Source organism: Narcine bancroftii, chromosome 13 (assembly GCF_036971445.1).
Source record: "Narcine bancroftii isolate sNarBan1 chromosome 13, sNarBan1.hap1, whole genome shotgun sequence".
Lineage (NCBI taxonomy): Eukaryota > Metazoa > Chordata > Chondrichthyes > Torpediniformes > Narcinidae > Narcine > Narcine bancroftii.
The window spans coordinates 11,247,097-11,262,996 of NC_091481.1; the positions used below are offsets into that span (position 1 = coordinate 11,247,097).

At 40.4% G+C, this 15,900-nt stretch overlaps 2 protein-coding genes across 8 annotated transcripts in view; one reads left to right on the top strand and one right to left on the bottom strand.

Moving 5' to 3' along the window:
- LOC138748818 (tyrosine-protein phosphatase non-receptor type substrate 1-like) overlaps nucleotides 1–8,051 on the bottom strand; it is a 31,384-nt gene extending 23,333 nt beyond the window's left edge. For all 3 annotated transcript variants that reach the window (XM_069909612.1, XM_069909611.1, XM_069909613.1), the window contains exons 1-2: nucleotides 7,996–8,051; nucleotides 5,888–5,965 (exon numbers count right to left, since the gene is read on the bottom strand). The gene's annotated coding sequence lies outside the window, so the exon portion shown is untranslated. The remainder of the gene's footprint in view (nucleotides 1–5,887; nucleotides 5,966–7,995) is intronic.
- An 88-nt stretch (nucleotides 8,052–8,139) lies between these two features.
- Nucleotides 8,140–15,900, top strand: part of LOC138748657 (peroxisomal succinyl-coenzyme A thioesterase-like) — a 34,439-nt gene continuing 26,678 nt past the window's right edge. For 2 of the 5 annotated variants that reach the window (XM_069909206.1, XM_069909210.1), the window contains exons 1-2: nucleotides 8,140–8,264; nucleotides 15,378–15,480. In XM_069909206.1, the coding sequence (XP_069765307.1) occupies nucleotides 15,390–15,480 (91 nt within the window). In that variant the 5' untranslated portion in view covers nucleotides 8,140–8,264; nucleotides 15,378–15,389. Of the gene's footprint in view, nucleotides 8,265–9,852; nucleotides 9,970–14,963; nucleotides 15,236–15,377; nucleotides 15,481–15,900 lie in introns of those variants that run through there. The other 3 variants (XM_069909207.1, XM_069909208.1, XM_069909209.1) reach the window with 3 other exon arrangements.

Genomic DNA, 15,900 nt, shown 5'->3' on the forward strand with positions numbered 1-15,900 from the left:
ATACTACTCGACTAGACATAAAACATACTCAAGGATAGACCTATTCCTGTTATCAGCCCACATTCAAGGGAGAGTTAGGAAAATGGAATATAAAGCTAGACTATTATCGGACCACTCACCCCTGTTATTGGCAATAGAGCTAGAGGACATCCCTCCAAGAATGTACAGATGGAGATTAAACCCCATGCTACTTAAAAGACAGGATTTTAGAGAATTTATTGAAAAACAATTAAAAATGTACTTTGAAGTAAATACGGAATCAGTGGAAGATAAGTTTATACTATGGGACGCAATGAAAGCATTCATTAGAGGGCAAATAATAAGTTATGCAACCAAGATGAAGAAGGACTATAATCAGGAAACAGAGCAGTTGGAAAGGGAAATAATAAACATAGAAAAAAAATTAGCAATAAAGGAAGATACAACCAAAAGAAGAGAATTGGCGGATAAAAAAATAAAATATGAAACATTACAAACATATAAGGTGGAGAAGAATATAATGAAGACAAAACAGAAATATTATGAACTAGGGGAAAAAACACACAAAATCCTAGCATGGCAGCTTAAGACAGAGCAAACTAAGAAAATGGTATTGGCAACAAGGAAAAAAGACAAACAAATTACATATAATCCAAAAGAAATTAAGGAAAACTTCAGAGAATTCTATGAACAATTATACCGAACCGAAAACGAAGGGAAAGAAGGGAAAATAGATGAATTTTTGACTAAAATTGAACTACCAAAACTACAAATAGAGGAACAAAATAAATTAACAGAACCATTTGGAACAGTAGAAATACAAGAGATAATAAAAAATTTACCAAATAATAAGACACCAGGAGAGGATGGACTCCCAATAGAATTCTACAAAACATTTAAAGACCTAATAATACCGCCCCTCCTGGATGTAATCAACCAGATTGATGAGACACAAAACTTACCAGATTCATGTAAAACAGCAATAATTACAGTGATACTAAAACAAGGGAAAGATCCACTCTCACCAGCGTCATATAGACCAATATCTCTGCTAAACACAGATTATAAGATAATAGCTAAACTATTAGCAAACAGATTAGCAGAACAGGTACCGAAAATGGTAAATTTAGACCAAACTGGATTTATCAAAAAAAGACGCACAACAGACAATATTTGTAAATTTATTAACTTAATTCATGCAGTAGAAGGAAATAAAGCACCGGCAGTAGCAGTTGCATTAGACGCAGAGAAGGCCTTCGACAGAGTAGAATGGAATTACTTGTTCAAAGTATTGCAAAAATTCAGTTTACCGGAGAAGTATATTAATTGGATTAAAGCATTATATAAGGGACCATTAGCGAAAGTGACAGTAAATGGACATGTATCAAAGCAATTTAACTTAAGCAGGTCAATGCGGCAGGGATGCCCACTATCACCATTATTGTTTGCGCTAGCTATAGAACCACTAGCAGAATCGATAAGAAGAGATAATAATATAAAAGGAATAAAAATAAAAGACAGGGAATATAAAATCAGTCTGTTTGCGGATGATGTGATAGTGTACTTAACAGAACCAGAACTATCAATAAAAGAACTATATAAGAAATTGAAGGAATATGGAGAAGTGTCGGGATACAAGATAAACGTAAATAAAAGTGAAGCAATGCCTATGAATAACGCGGATTTCTCAAAATTTAAGGAGGAATCCCCATTCAGATGGCAAACGCAGGCAATAAGATACCTAGGTGTGCAAATAAACAAAAATCTAGGCCAATTATATAAACTCAATTACAATCCACTAATGAAAAAATTACAGGACGATTTAGAGCATTGGAAAGAGCTACCACTAACACTGATAGGAAGGATAAACTGTATTAAAATGAACATTTTTCCAAGGATACTATACTTATTTCAGGCATTGCCAATACAACTGACAGAAAAATTCTTCAAAGAGTTAAAGAAAATAATAAGGAGATTTTTATGGAGAGGGGGGAAACCGAGGATAGCACTAGATAAATTAACAGAATGGTATAAACAAGGAGGCTTACAATTGCCAAACTTCAAAAATTATTATAGAGCCGCACAATTAAGGTACCTATCAGATTTTTATCAAACAAGGGAAAAACCAGACTGGACGAGACTAGAATTAGATAAAATAGGGGAAAAGATACCTGAACACATATTATATAAATGGGACAAAAAATTGGTACAACATAGAACTTCTCCAGTATTACACCATCTCCTCAATATATGGAAGAAGATTCATGTAGAAAGAAATAAAATAAATTACCAAATACCAAAACTAATATTGACGCAAAATAAGCTACTCCCTTTTACAATAGACAACCTTGCCTTTAGAAAATGGGAAAAAAAAGGGATTAAAAGAATAGAAAATTGTTTTTCAGGAAGTAGATTCTTATCCTTTGAACAAATGAGAGATAAGTACAATATAACTGGAGATACAGCGCTGGCATATTACCAACTGAGATCCTACTTGAAAGATAAATTAGGAAGCAACTTGAGTTTACCAGAGGGAAGTAACCTTGAATATGTGATTACAGATACAATGTTAATCAAAAGATTTATAAAAAATATGTATATTAAACTGCAAGAAAAGGAAAATGAGGAAACAAATGGTAAAACTAAACAAAAATGGGAACAAGATTTAAATATAAAGATAAAAAAGGAAACATGGGAGAAGTTATGCTCTGGAACGATGAGAAATACAATAAATACGAGGCTGCGTATGATACAATATAATTGGTTACACAGACTATACATTACACTGCAAAAGTTAAATAAATGGGACCCAACAGTATCTGATAGATGTTTTCGATGTAAAAAAGAAAGGGGAACAACAATTCATGCAATCTGGACATGTGAGAGAGTAGAAAAATTTTGGGATGATCTCAATCAGATATTAAATAAAATAACAGAAAACAATATACCAAAGAATCCAGAGATCTTTCTCCTAAGTAACATAAAAAATAAAGAATTTGGAATTGACTTGGAAGATGCACAAAAAAGATTTGTCAAGATAGCCCTAGCCGTAGCAAAAAAATGTATTATGTCAACCTGGAAATTGGAAGATAATTTGAAAATACAACAATGGTATATAGAAATGAATAAATGTATTCCATTAGAAAAAATAACATATAGTTTAAGAAATAATATTGAAATATTCGAACAAGTATGGGAGCCTTACATTAAATACAATAGCGAAAACCTACCGGGAACAAACATTACCTAAATTGATGGAAGGAGAAGAAAAGAAAAGAATGGACTCAGTAGAATTTCTGGTGTATTTTTGTTGAATGACAACATTGTCTAACTGAATTAATGCAACCTAGATTGTATACCTAAAATGGATGAGAGGGGGGGGGGGTGGGGGGGTGGCTTGGGAGGAGGGAGGGGGGAGGGAGAAAAAGTCACTGTAAATGTGTGGAAAAGAAAAAGTGTATATCATGGCTATTGTGATTTATGGTGTGAAAAATAAAAAATTTAAAAAAAAAGAAGTGATCTCTCAGTCTGTGCCCAGTCTCTCCGATGTAGAGAAGGCCACAAAAGGAGCACCAAATGCAGTAGCTAACTCTCGTGAACACATGTGAAGAGCTGCTTCACTTGAAAGGGAGGAGGTGTGGGTGCAAGTGTGGCACTTGCAGTTCTCATTTTATTGTAGTTTTAATAATGTCATTGTTTGTTATTTTGTTTTGTAAAGATTTTTTTTCATTATTGATCCAAATCCTCAAATCCTGTTTATACTGTTACATTTTTGGTGTAATTGGCAGTATTAGGTGAGAATGTCAAGATTCTGAAACCCAAGAACTTTATGGTCCAAGGGTGAACAGACAACTCAGTAAGGTTTGGCAGTTTAGTAATTGGTTTGTGTAAGTAACGATCACCTCAGTTTTTTGGAAAAGGATATGAAGGACAAAGTGCAGATGCCCCCATATTTAATTGTTAACTGTTTGGAGGGAGCATACTTCTCCAAAAAGAAATGAATGAGATGGATATTTGCCATTGCACTCAGGCAGCAGTGTGCTGAGAATGAAAATGAGTCCTGAAACTGAAAAATGTAGGAAGGGTTGTTAATAGTAATAAGTTAAGGTTTGATCCTGTTTTTGTTTAAAGAAAATTAAAAATAACTTTTAAGTAACCATTTGTCTTGGAGAATTTCTATTGCTGCTGGGTTTTGGGGCCCTCTGGGCCTATCGCATTTTGGATTGAAAATTAGAGTTTTGGGATTGTAAACTTTTGGAGGTTTTGTGATTTATTAGTTAATTGGTTTTTCCATGCTAATTTAAAGCTTGTGTGTGTCCAGCGAGCAACAAATTTCCCTCTGAAAACCAACATGAACCTTCCTAACCGGTAACAATTTACCTTTCAAGCACCAAAGCCTGGTGAAGATTCATAAATGTTAAATTCTGTGCATAGTATAAGAATTGCCTGATACCAGTAAACTTGGAGGTAAGATTGGACCGTGAATCAAAGAAGTTTTCTGAACTTGCATACACATTACATACACATGCGCTTAGAATTAGGAGGGGTTGTTAATAGTAATAAATTAAAGTTTGACCCTTCTTTTATGTTTAATTAAAATTAAAAGTGACTTTTGTTTAAGTAACCATTTGTTTTGGTGAATTTCTATTGCTGCTGGGTTTTGGAGTCCTCTGGGCCCGTCGCAGTATCTGCATCTTCGCTGAGTTTTTCCAGCATTGTGTTTTTAACCTCAAAACAAAGTGTCCTGTTTTTTGATATATTTTCAAAATATAATACACCCAAGTCACATTTTTTTAGATATTTCCAAGTTAGAAATTTTTTGAATATTACCTGATTTGGTTTATACACTTTTACATTTTTTTAATAGGTGTAACTGAAACTGAATAAACATACTGCTATAAATGTAAGTGGTTTTGCTGTTTTCTGCTGTGTGTTTTCTTGCAGTGTGGCCTGACTTTTACAATTCTCTACAGTCAGGTTGATGGAGAGATGATGAGGCTGGAAAGAAATACCTTCTTGTCACCAATTTCTACATGCTGCTATAACTCAGTGCCAAATCCTGAGAAATAAATCACTTCTGAAATGATTCAGTGAGACAGTGATCTTCACTCATCAGATCTATACTGACCTGAATGTCACTTTTAATGCAAAAAACATGAATAACTGATACTACTTCCTGATCACAATTCATCTTTAAACCGTTTGCCAGGCACAGAATGGATTTTAGTTACACCCTTGAATATCAAGTGGAAATGGTGTTCCATTTGATAAAGATGTTCAGACGCTGAGATTTTTAAAAATATTTAAAATCAAAAGCCATGTGGTGGCAAAGTCTGGTATTATTGGCTTCATTGTCATCTGCTACATGTTCCATAATCTGAATGTGGTGAAGGTATATCCGTTCCCAATTTGCAGGGGAGGGAAAGGTGTGATGAGATGGCAATAACAAAAATGCCTTGATGAATGTGTTGACAAGAAATACCTCAGCTCAATTACCAGTTCAATTTCTTATCAGAATACATCACATAGGGAAAGTGGCTCATAGACTGAGCAGAGTACTTGGAAGACCATAGTTGAAAAAAAAGTTGAGAACGGCTGTTTTCGAGACATCCCTGTTGGTGCAGAGAGCTGCATCCTGGGAAATATCAATTAGCTATTGCCTGTTGGAATTATTTGGGATGATATAGCCAACATCTTTCAATGCACAACTAGCTCGCTTATCAAGATTAACATATCCATAAATTGGATATAAGCTTTCTTCCCTTCAACTTTTTTAACCTCTTACCTGGATGCCAAAATGAGCTTTAGGGCAGAAGTGGTTCCATAACCATGAACTTCTAGACTTTCCTCATAACATCTCTGACTCTGCTCCTGCCTCAACTCATCTGCAACTAAAACTTACATTTACCTGAATAGCCTCATGCACTCTCGGCCAGGTTCCCCTTTTCTTCTGTCTGTAAACTAAAGTCAGTCATAACTCTCCAACCTACAGAGAATGGCAGAGAAGAATTTTTTGGTTTGGCACTTAAGTATGCTGCATTGTAATGAGTTAAATGTTTGACTAGAAGTATGATATTTGATGGCACATAAGACCCACTTTTTTCCCCCAAAAAATCAGCTCAAAAATATCCCCCGAGGTTGAAATTGAGCAGGGCGCTGGCTACTTGACCAGCTTCAAGAAGCCCATGTAGGTGCTGTGGTTGTCCAAGAAGCAGGCCTGCAGCTTTGCGGGCACCTTCCTTTGGATGGCCCGTGCTTTCTGGAGCCACTGCTGCTGCTCACTTCCCTATGTCAAAAGACTGACCATGGTGGCCACCACCGGTAGCACAAGACCATGCTTTCCAGAGCCACTGCTGCTACTCTCTTCCCCTGGTGAGAAGGCCAACCACTGTGGACTCTGCCAGCAGTGCAGAAGGTACAGAAATAACCCATTCGCCAACATACCATAAATACACTAAAAAAAGTTCTTCCCCTGCTGAAATGGGGGGAGGGGGGGTGTTATAGCTCGTGGGTCTTATATCCTGTCAAATATGGTAATTCATCAGATTTTCCCCCATTAAATAAGGAAAAATGGTAAACAGGTGAGCAGTCTTCGCTACTAGATGATCAGGTCAAATTAAGCAAAGGTCTGATGAACAATCTTCAATTTGAAATTTTAACTCCATTTCTCTTCTCATGATGCAGCTTGACCTGCTGAATATTTCTATTATGTTCTGTTGCAAACAAAACGTTTCCCTTGCATACATACATATTTTCATTGAATTCCAAACAGAAAACTTTTTGTATCTTGTCACATTATATTTTTACTGGCATTCAATTTTGGTAGTGTGAGATATTTAATTTAACATCACTAAACTAAGGGTACGTTAGTTTAATATTTCAATTAAATGTTTCAACAGAACACAGCAATTATCTTACATCACCTCATCAATACTTTCTATTTTAACTCAAAAATATTTGAAGATAGATGAAAGAAAAAAATGTGGATTTCAGCTAAAAGGTTGCAACAACCAAGCATTCCAGGGTCTGGAAGAGAAGATGTTACCCTTGGGCAATATGGATAGACATTATTGATTTTACTAGAATTTCTGAAAATTAGTTAATTTCAAATGATCAACTGTCACAAATTAACTTTTGTTAGTCTTTAAAAATATTCTGTTAAATTGTAAACACTCATCATAACATTGAAGGCACAAGTTTGGAAAAGTACTGCAACTAGCAGAGGAAGGAGGTGAATTAACTGACAAGTATTGCTGAGTCATCCATAGGTGAATGATTCTGGGGTAGATCCCATGATTGAAATAAAAAAAATATCTGCAACCTACACATGGAGCTAAGGAAATTATAATGGGGAATAAAGAAAATGAAAAGGAATTAAACAAATACTTTGTGTCTGTGACTAATTCTCCTTGGTGCTTAGTTACTGCCTGGAGCTGCTGCAGTCTTTCTGGTCAAGATTGTGAAGAGAGTAGTTCCTCGGAGACCACTTAAGTAGTGACCTATCCTGGGCACACATCTCCTCAATTGTCAGGGAGGTGCATAAGGAATTGCACTTCCTGGGAAGAGTGAAGCAGTCAAGGCTACTGGCCACCATCCTATCAACTTTCTACTGGCTGGCTGCATCACCATGGGGTACGGTTGCCAGAGAGCATTGGATCAGAGGTCAATTCACAGGACCATAAGAGAGGATCACTGGAATCCCCCCCCCCCCCCCCCCCTCTCCCCATCCACATAATTTACCAGGATCTTTGTCTGAAAATGGCTCGCAAAATTTTTGAGGACCCCCTACCACCCTGCACACAGCAACTTCCAGCTACTCCTGTCTGGAAAGTGATAGCAGCACCAGGCCAATGAGAATCCTGAATGACTGATGAACTGCTCATACAAAACCTCTGAGATTCTGCTATTTATTTAACTATATTTTTGGAGCGAAGCTCATCTCAGCAAGTGGAAAGTATTCCTTCACACACTCCCAAGATGCGTTCCAGATGGTAGAAAAGCTTTGGGGGAAATCACCTCTGACAGGAAAGTCCAACCTCCTGCACGAAGACCTGGGGGGGGGGGGGGGGACCACGGCCACAAGAAGGTGGGACCAGGACCTGCGCGTTTCTCCAGCGACGACGTCCCTCAGCGGAGGATCTGGGTCATGTGACTGGCGCCGCGGGTCAAAGGGCGGAGTCTGGCCGTGGGTCAGTGTGGCAGTGGATAAAATCCGATGAAACCTCGCACTTCCAACGAGCTGAGGCGAGCCTGGTCTGCGCATCGGTTAGGGATTTGGCGTTGAGGTAAAGTTAAACCAGGAGCAACCCACACTCCGACTGGCCCTCCCCTCCCCTCCAACTCTTCCCCTCACACTCGTGCACCCATGATGAGCGAGCGAGTGAATGTTCTCAGGTTTTGCTGCTCACCCTGACCTAAAATTCTGATCCCTCTCCGCCAATTCTCTCTCCTTGGGAGACTCACTCTCTGCAGTCTTTTTCTCCAAACCCACCATGCTTAAAAATAATGAGTAGAGTCGGTAGATGCAGTGAACCCCAACAAAATGCTTTACTGAGCAAGATTTACATGACTGGGGAGGTGGTGGGGGGAGAGATCTTGCACCTTGCGTCCGCAGCCTTCTGGCTACTGACCAACCAGGTAGGTACCCTGTCGAACACCACTGTAAATACAGAGGCTGCAGTGATTGCAGCAGTAGAACAGCCTTAACAATAGCTGCCTACACCACAGTTACCTCAACTACACCTCTTCACACCATGTTTCCTATAAGAATTCTGTTCTTTTGTCTCAGTTTCTCTGTCACATCTGGTCCCAGGATGAGGTCTTCCATGTCATCTGAGATGTCCAACTCCTTCAAAAAACGTGGCTTCCCCACGACTGCCATTAACTCAGCCCTTACCTGCATTTCCTCTATTTTCCCTGGTTTCCCATAACCTTTAGATACAGCGAGGACAGGATTACCCACATCCTCACCTACCATCACACCAGCCTCCACCATATCGGCCACCGACAATGTATTCCACTGGAGACCCCTCTCTGCCTTCCATGTGGACTGAGCAACTCCCTCATCCCTTCCCACTAATTGTACCCTTGGTACCTACCCCTGTGACTGCAGCAAATTCTAGACTTGTGTCCACATCTCCTCCTTCGCCACCATTCAGGGCCTCAAACAGTCCCTCCAAATGAACCAACACTTACATATATATATTCTTTTACACACACACACCAACCAGTAATCATATCTTTTATTATATCTTCTATTATGCTTTTGATTTACAATGTATTGATGATATGTACAAGATGTGATCTGTTTTATGTGATCATTTAGAACATTTTGTACATAGGATTTTTCTATTTATAAAAGAAAAAGAATCTGTAGGACTTATCAACTGCATTTGGTGATCACATTGTGGCCTCCTCCACATCAGAGAGACTGGATGCAGATTGGGAGATTGTTTTGTTGAACACCTTTGCTGTCTGCTGCAATAGTGGGAACCTCCCTGTGGCTAACTATTTCAGTACTGTGCTTCATCCCCACATGAACATGCCTGCTCATGGCCCCATGAATTTGCAATTTGCAAATTGGAAAAACCACACCTAATATTTCATCTGGGCACTCTGCAACCAGATGGCATTAACATTGACTTCTCTGGTTTCCATTAGGTCCCTCCCATCCCCCCTCTCCCTCTTGAGGGTGCTCTCTCCCTTCCAGTCCCCCATCCACTTCCCTCCATTCAGGGAGCTATCTCCTCTCCTTGTCACTTCTAAGTGTTTTTTCTCTTCTGCCCTCCAACCCATATCCATCTGTGATATCTTGCCTGTATTCCTTCCCATTTCCCTCTTTCATTCCCCGCCCCCCCCACCTTTTTTTTTCAGGCTCCTGTCCTTTTTTTTGCTTGTACTTGGACAAAGGGTCCCGACCTGAAGTGTTGATGATGTATCATTGCTTCCAATTAATTTTTCAGACTGCTGAGTTTCTCCAGCACTTTTCAGGTAAATAATTGTTTCAAGTGATTACTCTTTAACCCTGGATGCTTAAGCTCATACGAGGATAACAATAGTTTGTATCACCTATACTATTTGATGACTGCCTTTTGCTCCACGCTCTTGGAAGCTGACAAATTCACCACTTGGGTGTTACTTCGTTTCTGCGCTGAATGGCTGCAATCTTTTTAGACACAACATTTTCAGAGTATGATAGGTGGAGACATTTTAACTGACATTTTGGGCTTGAGCCTGTCATCAAAGTATAGAAAAATGTCCGCAGGCATCTAAACAAAAGAGTGGGTAGGAGGTGTGGTCACAAAGGCAGGCAGTGATAGAGAAGGGAGGAAGGTGACAGCAATGAACAAGGGGAGGAGGGATGGCTAGGTGAATAGAGAGGGAAAGGGGAGGAGATCTGGAAAAGGGAAGGGGGGAAGAAGAGGAGAGGAGGTTAGAAGAGACTGGAAAAGTTGATGTTAATGCCGTCTGGCTGGAGAGTGCCAGACCATCTGTTCAGTTTCACTAATTTCAGGTGGGGTCAGCATTGGTCCTCATAATTCTCTAAAGAACAATCAAAGCTGGAGAAAACAGAAGCTCCATTGGCCACTCTGTATTTATGTTTTAATTATTCAAAGGACATAAGAGTTCCTTCTGTGTGGCAGTTAATATATCTTGTACCTTTGTCATCCCACGAATTTAATATTCTATACAGTGGTGCTTCCATTAATATCCTTACTTTTGTTCCTATACATTCATTTTCCACATTCTGATCATATTGTAGCGACTGCTGCGGCAGTGCAACTGAGTAAAGAGACATCCACACAGTGTGAGGGTGAACCAAAGAATGACTTTGTTGGTACTGTGACAAGAGTATATAGATATGTTTTGGGGAGATAAATTGGGAAAGGTTTGTTAGTGTAGGTCACATACAAACACTTTAAAACAGATCTTATTTAAAATATTGGAGCTCTGCCCCATGCTAGACCTGTCGGGGCCAACAGTCTTTGCAAGAGCTTTGGAGAGTGTCCAAGAGACTTGACTAATGGATTGTTGTTTACAAAAAGGCAACAGATGAAAGAGCTTGTCAGAGCCACAGACAGTCTGAAGGGGAACTTGCTGTTTTAAGAGGATCATGTGGCTTTGCAAGCAGAGAGAGTAAAACTGGCTTTCTCTCTGTGTGAGAGAGGGAGAGAGAGACACACAGAGATCACTTCTACAGTATTACAGCCAGTAACAGCAGCTAGGACTGGAACAGTACAAGCTGGCAAGCTTATGGAAAGCCCTATTTGGAAGATGAGTTTGTAAGTGCTTTGTTCAGCCTGGTAAAAGCCCTTGTGGGTCATGCAAGAGGAGAGGACTGGCTGTCTAATGTTTTACTTGGAATAAGAGAAACAAAAAAGCACTCTGTGGTGACCTGAAGAAAGAGGTTATCATCTGGAGAACCCTGAGGGGGAAAGATGTGTCAGTAAGACACTGAAATGGCTGATTTAAAAAATTTAAAAAAAAAATTTCATATATATATAAAAGGAATCAGTTGTGGGTGTCAACGTACAATGAATCTCTCTCTGAAAACTGAGCAGTAACCATTTACCTTTTAAGCACCAAAGCCTGGTGAACTTTATAAATGTTAAATTCTGTGCACTGTATAAGAATTGCCTGCAACCAGTAAACTTGGAGAAATGAGAAGTGAGATTGGACTATGAACCAAAGAACTTTTCTGAACTTATATACACATTACATACACGTGCACTTAGAATTAGAAGGGGGTGAAGTTAGGTTAAGTAAGTCAATAATGATGTTAAAGTTTGATTCTATTTTCATGTTTAAAGATAATTAAAAGCAACTTTTGTTTAAGTAACCATTTGTCTTGGAGAATATCTATTGCTGCTAGGTTTATGGGTCCTTTGGACTTGTAACAGTACCTAAAAGTACCCAAGACAGTTCATCTATCCAATCCAGTCCCTTAAGACATGCTATGGGAACCATTTTCATATGACAGTGAAAACTTTTCCATTAAGCCATTGGACTGGGGATGATAGGCCATCGACTGAAAAAATTGTGTTCCCAACAACTGTCCGATTGTGGACCATAACCCAGGTATAAACTGAGCTCCTCTGTAAGAGTAAATATGCACAGCTAGTCTGAAACACACTATCCAATTGGCAAAGAGGGCTCTTGCACAAGCTGAGGTGGAGGTGTTGGAGAGCAGGACAACCTCTGGCCATCTCATGAACCTGTCTACTATTGTGAAGAGGTAAGTAGCACCCTTGAATGGGGTAACGGGCCGATGATATCAGCAACATGAGGGTGCAAAAACCTGTAGTGGGCTTTGGTGTGGCGCTGAACTTTTGAAGTCTGGCACTGGATGCATGTCCTGGTCCAAGTGCCACCTTGCATGTGCAAGACATGGAACATGAATTTAGTTGTCACGAGCCTTGTTGTTGTCCTAATAGAAGGGAGAGCCAAACTGTGTGGCGTCAAACACCTGAAGTCGCCACGCAGAAGGTACAATGGGCCTCGGTTGACCGGTGGATATGTCACAAAGTAGAGAGGCAGTTGCTGGACCAAAATTTATGTCCTCCAATTTCAGTCCTGATATGGCAGCACAATACGTAGCCATCTCTTCATCTTCCTGCTGAGCTGCTGTCAAAGCTGTGTTGTCTATACTGGGAACAGACGAAAGGAGGGAAGCAATGGTGGTGCAATGTGTTTCATCGTAGTCATAAACTGTGAAATGTAAGAGTTGTTGTTGTGCTGATCATGGATCTGACATCTTGGCAAAGGCGAAATTCAATGGCTTGTGATCCATGTAGAGCATGAACCCTCTGCCCTCTAGGAAGTAGTGGAAATGCCATATGGCCAAGTAGAGGGCAAGGAGCTCCCTGTCAAAAGCATTGTACTTTTGCTCCAGTGGTCTCAAATGATGACTAAAGAAAGCTAGGGGTTTCCAAATGCCATCGACGAGCTGCTCCAGGACCCCACCTACGCAGTGTCTGATGCATCCACCGTCTGAGCTTTTGGCACTTCACACCTCGGATGCACAAGCTTAGTGGCTCTCGTTAGCACTCCTTTGGTAGTCTTGAATCCAGCCTTGGCCTCGTCATTCCATTTCAGTTCCTTGGGAAGTGTGGGAAGGTGTTTGAAAAGTGGGTGTATAACTTTGGCTGCAGCTGCATTACCACGAAACGATGGTAAAAGTTCATCATGCCAACAAACTCATGGAGGTCTTTAATGGTTGAGGGTCTTGGAAATTTGCAAATGGCCTTGATCTTGGAAGGTAGTGGAACTGCTCCGTGGTCACTGCAGTGGCTGAGGAAATTGATTGATGTGAGGCCAAACTGGCATTTGGCCAGGTTGATCGCTACCCTGTGGTCATCTCGCTGCTGACATAATTGACGGAGATGGGCTTGGTTCGCTGCTGCTAGTGGCTGGTGATAGGATGTCGTCTAAATAAACAAATACGAAATCCAGATCCCGGCTAACTGTGTCCATTAGACATTGAAATGTCTGGGCTGTTTTTTTTTAAACCGAAAAGCACACGGAGGAATTCAAATAGCCCAAAAGGGGTATTCTAGGCAGTCTTAGGAATGACATTTAGGTGAACTGGGATCTGATGGTCAACTCGCACCAGGTCGATTTTGGAGAAAATCTTAACGCCGTGAAGGATCGCAGAGAAATCCTGTATATGGGGAACTGGGTAGGGATCTGCTGCAGTGATGTCATTCAGTCACAGATAGCCCCCACAAGGTCTCCACTCTCCAGATGCCTTGGGTACCATATGCAGTAGTGATGTCCAAGGGCTTTCGGAGTAGCAAACAATCCCCATTTCTTCCATATTTTCGAATTAATTTTTAGCCAATCGTAATTTATCCAGAGGTAGCCTGTGTGCTTGAGCCTGCAGGGGACGTGCATGAGTTGGAATGTGGCGCTGTACTCAACATTTCAGTTGGGTTTTTGAGAACTGCGGAGTAATAACGCTGGGGAATTCTCTGAGGATTCTGGTGTATTCATTGTTCGAGAGTGTCACAGAGTTGAGATGAGGTGCGGGCAATGCCGTGGGGTGCAAGACTAGGGACTTGAAAGTCTTCAAATTAACTAAGCGCCGACTTTGAGGTCTACTAGAAGGGTGTGTGCTCGCAAAAAATCAGCCCCCAGGAGTGGCTGTGATACATCAGCAATGGTGAAGGACCAGCTGAAACACGAGCCAAAATTGAGTAGAATTGTCCGTGACCTGTACGTCTGGATGCTGCTGATGCGAGAGGAAGACCTGTATTTCCTTAATGTGTGTCTAGGCCAGAGGAGGAAAACAGACTAACCTCCGCTCAAATGTCGACCAAGAACTGACAGCCTGAGTGTCGATCCCAGAGGAGAAGGAGGTTGTTCTTTTGGCCAGCTCTCCTGCCACTACTGACGGCCAGTCTTGGCATTTCTTGGATGCGTGCAGGGAGGACGGTAGAGGTGGGCTGCAGCTCCCCATCACTGATGATAATAGCACCTCTGCTTTTTGTCTGTGCTGATTAGCATACCACAACACATCAGCACAGGCCGCTAAGCAACAGGGGTTGTTAAAGTCTTCGTCTGCAAGCAGTAAACTGATGACTTCTGGCATTTGCTTGAGGAAAACGTTGCTTGAAAAACAAACAGGGCTTGTGTGTGTCCATGAGCTCCAGTATCTCATTCATTAGTTCGGAAGGAATATGGTTGCCCAGGCCTTCATATGGAGAAGTCATGCCACGGGAAAGGCTGAAAATACGTATGAGGAGGATTTAGATGGCGACATGCCTGTCATTGGCTGGAGACTAGGATAAGAAATTGACAAAATGTCCCGCAGTGTCTTGGTCCAGTGATGCAACGATATAGTAGTACTTCGTTTCATCAGCGGTAATCTGGCATAGATGGAACTGGGCCTCAGCCTGCTTGAACCAGACCTGTGGCTGCGAGGTCCAAACTACTGGAAGTTTGAGTGCACTGGCTTTTGGTGTGACCATAGTGAGGTCCAAAATGTCATTTGGACCGTTGGGGTCTCCAGTGTAGCGAGTGGTGCAGTGAATAAAGCACAAGAGAAGTTGTTTGTGAGCTGAACCAACAGAACTGTTTAATGGAATCTTCACAGAAGTTTAAATAATTACAGTTGGTCCACTATCATAATCACACGACCTGAAGTCACATGCCTCCCAGAGTTCTTTGTGACCCCACCACTAGGTACTCCTGATCCTGTGGAGGCCCACAACTATGGACGCTGGTTTGATAATGGAATGGCACGGTTTGCCACAATGTACTAATTTCAGATTGTAAAAAAAAAAATTACAACACTTGCAGAAAGTCAACACTTGTGGAGCTGAAACATTTGTAATTTCAATCATAATTAACACTTATTTGACTTGTTTGGCACATTTTCTTATTGGCATTATTTTTAGCTTCACTAGGTTATGAAATATTTTTGGATGCTACGATTCATAAAAGGCAGCTCTTCTAATAGCCTGCTCAAAACAATATTTGTTCGAAGAATGCTCAGTTCAGGTACAGTATAAATTTGCAACTTTTCAAATTAAATGGAAATACTATGGATGGTTTATTAAATTATTTTTCTGCCCAACAGTTATTTTATAAGACAAATGCTTTATTATCATACTGTTTTTACTAAGTAATTTGTTAGAATTTCAGTTTGATGGAATTGTAGTGCTGAGGTTTTAACATTATCAAAGAAAGTTGAGGGGTTGCTGTTTAACCACATATTTCAATGTTCAGTAAAATCCCCGTTATCCAGAATTCCATCAACTCAAACAACTGGCAAAAAAAGGGGGGAAAAAAAAACCGAATAAATAAATACATGAATAGATGAATAGATGTGAATAGATAAGACTGGGTGGATGGACCCTGCGTAAGAGCTCTGAGACTTTGTTGGGCACACACAGCAATGCCCCTCAAATGTTCGCGCAT